Source organism: Centruroides sculpturatus, unplaced genomic scaffold (genome assembly GCF_000671375.1).
Source record: "Centruroides sculpturatus isolate CEXI.00-Female unplaced genomic scaffold, Cexi_2.0 scaffold292, whole genome shotgun sequence".
In the NCBI taxonomy this organism is placed as follows: Eukaryota; Metazoa; Arthropoda; class Arachnida; order Scorpiones; family Buthidae; genus Centruroides; species Centruroides sculpturatus.
Genome location: NW_019384986.1, coordinates 654,751 through 659,908, shown reverse-complemented (window position 1 = coordinate 659,908; position 5,158 = coordinate 654,751). Strand labels below are relative to the sequence as shown.

The 5,158-nt window shown below is 29.1% G+C and overlaps 1 protein-coding gene across 1 annotated transcript in view; it reads left to right on the top strand.

The window, feature by feature from the left end:
- Positions 1 to 5,158, top strand: part of LOC111632911 (plasminogen activator inhibitor 1 RNA-binding protein-like) — a 74,555-nt gene that overhangs the window by 57,061 nt on the left and 12,336 nt on the right. Inside the window, exons 3-4 of the mRNA XM_023377439.1 lie at positions 3,220 to 3,399; positions 4,753 to 4,824. Of these exons, the coding sequence (XP_023233207.1) occupies positions 3,220 to 3,399; positions 4,753 to 4,824 (252 nt within the window). The remainder of the gene's footprint in view (positions 1 to 3,219; positions 3,400 to 4,752; positions 4,825 to 5,158) is intronic.

The window sequence follows — 5,158 nt, the reverse complement described above, 5'->3', positions numbered from 1 at the left end:
ATATGTGATCCAGCTTGTGAGCAATGAAAGTAAACAAAAATGTAAACAATTAAAGATGGATACTTTTTCCGAAAAATGTAAGAGATCCGAAACTAAACATTTTAATAAAAACATTTAACTTTATTTTATGATAAAATACATTTTAAAAATTAAATTTATTTGTACTTTGTATTATATTGTATTAACTCTCTTATTTCCATTTGTCACGCCCCCTTGTTTACGTTTATTGTCTGAAACGGCTAAGGGCAATATAGGTCAGACAGGTGATATTATTTTAAAAATTCACCAAAAATTAAGTTATTGTTATATTCATATGAAAAAAATCACGTTACATATATTAATATCTGTAGTTTTAAATACGCATTTTTAATTACGTTTCAATAAAAAATTCGATAGAAAAAAAATTATAATATATCAGAACTGACATCTGTGAAAATTTGTAACATTTTGTTAAAAGTAACATTCTCCAGTTACGTAGTTTGTTCTTGAAACTAGCTAGAACGACTTGAAATATTGTTCTGTACAATTCGATATAACATTTATGAATGTACAATTTTTAGTTTTAAAATTATCACAGATTATAATATATCCTTTGTTTGGAATCTAACCTTTATTTTGCTATCGATCAGTATTACGAACTAATATTCTTCATTCATTTTATTTTGAACAATAATATAAATTATTGTGATAAATATATACACCAGTAGTAATACATTTACAATGTGCTAATATTTTAAATTAAATAAAAATTAAAAAATATAAAAATATAAAAAATATCAAAATTGAGAGTCACAATTTAAATATTTATAATACGTTGACTTATTATAACTGAATAAACATATTATAGCATGAATGAACGTATTTTAATATTATTATTACGTAAATATGCTATAAATATAATAAAAAATTATCAAAAGATATATAAATTAAGAAAATAATCGCTAAATAAAAATTTTTCAGTCAACAAAGCACCACCTGGACAAAAATATGTGAAACAGATGGTAGACAACACACTACCATCAAGTGCTGGCATCTGTTGTCAATAAATTTCATTAAAATCAACTTTTTGCAGGGTAACGACGAATCGGTACTCTGGTCCATTGTCATAACAATGGGGGGTGCGACAGATCGATACCCTGGTCGTAAGTCAGTTAATAAACAAAATTATCGGCGTATTTTTCACTTATGTGGAACCTAACCCTATACCTCAGTGTAAATATGGGTTCGTTTTACGCCGATTCGATTTGCGCCGGCTTTTGTAGGAACGGAACTGTGGCGTAAACCGAGGGCTACCTGTACTTCCAAACGTTTTCAAAACTCCTTCCGGGTTCTTCATCAGGTAAATCAGCTGGATCTTCTAAAAAGAATAACGAATACAAGAATTTTTGAACAAAATTGAACGATGTAAATTTCAAACATCCAGTTCCTCTGCTCATCAGTTCACATGTCATATTTAACCTTTCAGCTATGCATCTTGATAATCCGAAACATCGTAGTTGCATAGACAGTTTCCGGTTTTTATAGTTAATTTTTTAATTTGCAATATCTTAAAAATTGTTGTAGATCTGATCTGTTTTTTGTCTTTTATCATGCACATATCACACTTTACAATTGCTCACTTTAAAATATTATATGCATTTTAAAAAATTTATAAAATTCGAGATTTCAAAACANAATTATAAAAATTTTACTGTTAATAATAAATTTATATTTTTCAGTATAATTTGTTTCGACTTAGACGAGAGTGACGTATATCCGGTGTGTCGAACTGTCGCCTTTTTATAGCGTCAACATCGGACTCGATGACCAATTAGTGCTTACTAAACCGTAGCACTATGCAAATGTCATGTGGCGTGATTCCCGGCCGACGAATTAGCCATCACCAGCCGTAACGTTATGCAAATCTGTGATTCCCAAGCCATAGTCTTATGCAAATCATGCCGTGCGGCGTAATTGTCTGCTGACCAATCAGTGGCTGTACTTTCAAAAAGACAACGGCCACTTTCAACCATCTGTCGATGACCGTTACGACTAAAAAAAACTTCGCTAGGTCTTACTTTCAGGGGGAGGTCTTATATTTCGCAATTCAGCAAAATCTGTGCTAGGTCTTATTTTCTGTGGATGTCTTATTTTCGGGGAAACACGGTATTAAATAACTATATGCCTTTGTTATGTTATATGTTGCTTTAGGCATCTTAATTTCTTTTTAGTGTTGGTAGTTATTTTCTCACTATGGTCTCGATTGTTATCTTTATTTTTATTTTATATTCATGTTTTAATATTAGCTATTGATAAAGATGGTGCACCTAATTTTCAATATAATATCGTTCAAAAACATTCAAAAAGCCTATTCGTTTATGAAAATGTACTAAGTGTTCGAATTTTACAGTTTTTTCTTCATAAAGGTCTTTAACATGACTGAAAACATTAGAAGTTAATAAATTTGGCTGCATGTTTACAAGGTGTTAGAGTAAGTTTTGTGTATTGAGAAATATGCAGTCTTGGACAAATTTGTTTTATAAGCTTTGTTATAAAGGTTCGAACATATATCATGTAGTTCCAATGAATAGCATCTTATCTATTCGATGATTGCCTTTACAAGGGGGAAATGAAACTTCCAAAGACTTATAAGCTAAACAGTCAGTTTTGAGAAGCCTAGTTTTTGGAAATGCTTGAAAAGTGGATCCTATTATTTGGACATTGAGCTCTTGTGTTGAGGTGCAGTTACATTCGAATCACACCCCAATCATCTGGTCATCTTCTTGTAATCATTGCCTGAACTGGAAGAGAGAACTGATTTTGAATAAACAAGAGGAGGAGAAATGAAACATGGATAGGGTGGGTGATAATGGAAGCTATAAAGATGTAAAAACAATCATTATAGCTTTTTTAAAATGCATTTAAATAATAAAACTGAATTTTCCAGCACCAGAGTTGCATAACAAAACTTATTTTTGCAAAATGAAAGTTAGAGTATGGAGATAAAATATAACAAGGACTGTAAAAACAAACTAATATATTTGATTCCAATTTTGAGTTTCTTTTGGTGAAAAGCTAATTATTCTCAAAAATGTTTAATAATTTAAGAACATTAATTTCGACAAATAAATAAAACAACTCAAGAATACTTTCTTGGAAAAGGGTCATTATTTAATTTAAAATTTTAATAAAAAGCTTTTGATGGAACTGTAATAACAAATGACACTTGATTATTTAAAGGGATCGTGGTGACAGTGAATTTCGCCGGGGGCGTGGAAGAGGTGGTCGAGGCAGAGGTCGTGGAAGAGGAGGGGGAGGAGGTGGTGGTGGTGGTGGTGGTGGAAGCAGTGGTGGTGGATTTGGCAATTATGATAATCGTGGTAAAAGAGAATTTGATCGTCAAAGTGGAAGTGATAAAAGGTAATTATTTTCCTATATTTAATTCTATACTGTGTAATGTTTTGACAAATTAATCTGAAGTCTTATTAAATACAGTTTTATAAAAAAAAAATTTTTTTAACTACTAAACTACATATTTAGTAAAGTTTGTAATCTTTTTTTTAAATTTATAACATATACATTCTAAGACTGTGTTCTGTTTTTACTGTTGTTCATAAGTTAGCTAAATATGATTGCAAGGAAAATATTTGGTTAAAATTTAATTTTTTTTCATAAATTTTTAAAACTAAAAATATCATGAATGTATAAAAAAAACTGTTTTTGTTTCTTTTCTGTCATTTCAATGCATTGGCAATCCAAAATAATTTTCACACGCGGGGACAATCTTTTATTTTGCGATATTTTTATTCTGTAAAATGTTAATACCATTGGCCAACTTTTAAATTTTTCTTAAAAAATAATTACAAGATTCAAAACATTTAACTAAAAAATATCTAAATAATTTTTCTTTGGGTTCAGTTCTGTATTAATAAATAAATGAAGTAGCCATTCATTAAATAACCAAACATATCCAAATCTTATTTAAACATTGTTTTTTTTATCATTTAAATTTTCGACAATTATGGAAATACAGATGTTTTCAAGTAAAAAAAAAAGTATTGTGGTTATGAAATATAAAATAAAATTTCTAATAATTTATATTTTGTAATTCAAATATTTGCATTGAATTATTATGATTTTTCATTTAACTAAAGCATTACAAACCTAATCATCAGGTAAAACTATACAAAAGAACACAAAATGTTAAATTTCTGAAAAACATGCTTTTGATGCAATTTTTTTCCTCATAATTGGCCTATTAGTATTAATAGCAGTTATTTTTTAAGGTGCAAATGTAATTGTACAGTAAACACTTGGAATAAGATGTCTGTTATTAAAATATTTGATCGAGAATTGGGTTTTGCCATGGTTGATAATCTACCTCCTATGAGGCATACATCTGTGTGTAAATCCTTTTTCCAGAAAGGAACAGATATATACAACTAGCATGATCTTTGAACAATTTTATGCAATTTCCAATTTGTTAAAAGATTGTTATTAATATGTCATAGTATAAACTATTACCAAGCATATAGCAAAAACAAGTTGATAAAAGGATATGTACTGTACAAGTGAACAGATGTGTGTGGAATATCCTCTATATATGAAAATGTATCTATTAGCAGCAAAGGGTTAAACTATCATGACAAACAATAAAATAACTGAATTAGGTAGTATATATTATAGTAATTATAAAAATTTTACTGTTAATAATAAATTTATATTTTTCAGTATAATTTGTTTCAGAAATTGATGATATTTAATTTATTTCAGTGGTGTGAAATTTGTGGAAAAAAGAGAAGGTGCTGGTGCACACAATTGGGGCATGGTAAAGGATGAAATGGAGTAAGTGTTTTACTTGAGGTGTGTGTGTGTGTGAGTGAAAATTTGTTATAGATAAAAACATGTCACTTCAGGTTCAAGTATACCAATTAAATGTATTAAAAGTAGTGATACAAAAATAGGCACTTATTAATCCAGCTTGTATGCGTATTTCGTACATCACTTACAAATGATAGAAATAGGTCTGTATTTTTGTATATACAAAATATTTGACTTGTGCACAATTTGGCCTGCCAATCAGTTTCATCATCACTGGTTCATGTAAAGCGTTGGTTCAATCTCTGTGTTATATTTTAAGTAACTGGTATAATGTAGTGTATTAATTGTTACATTTAAA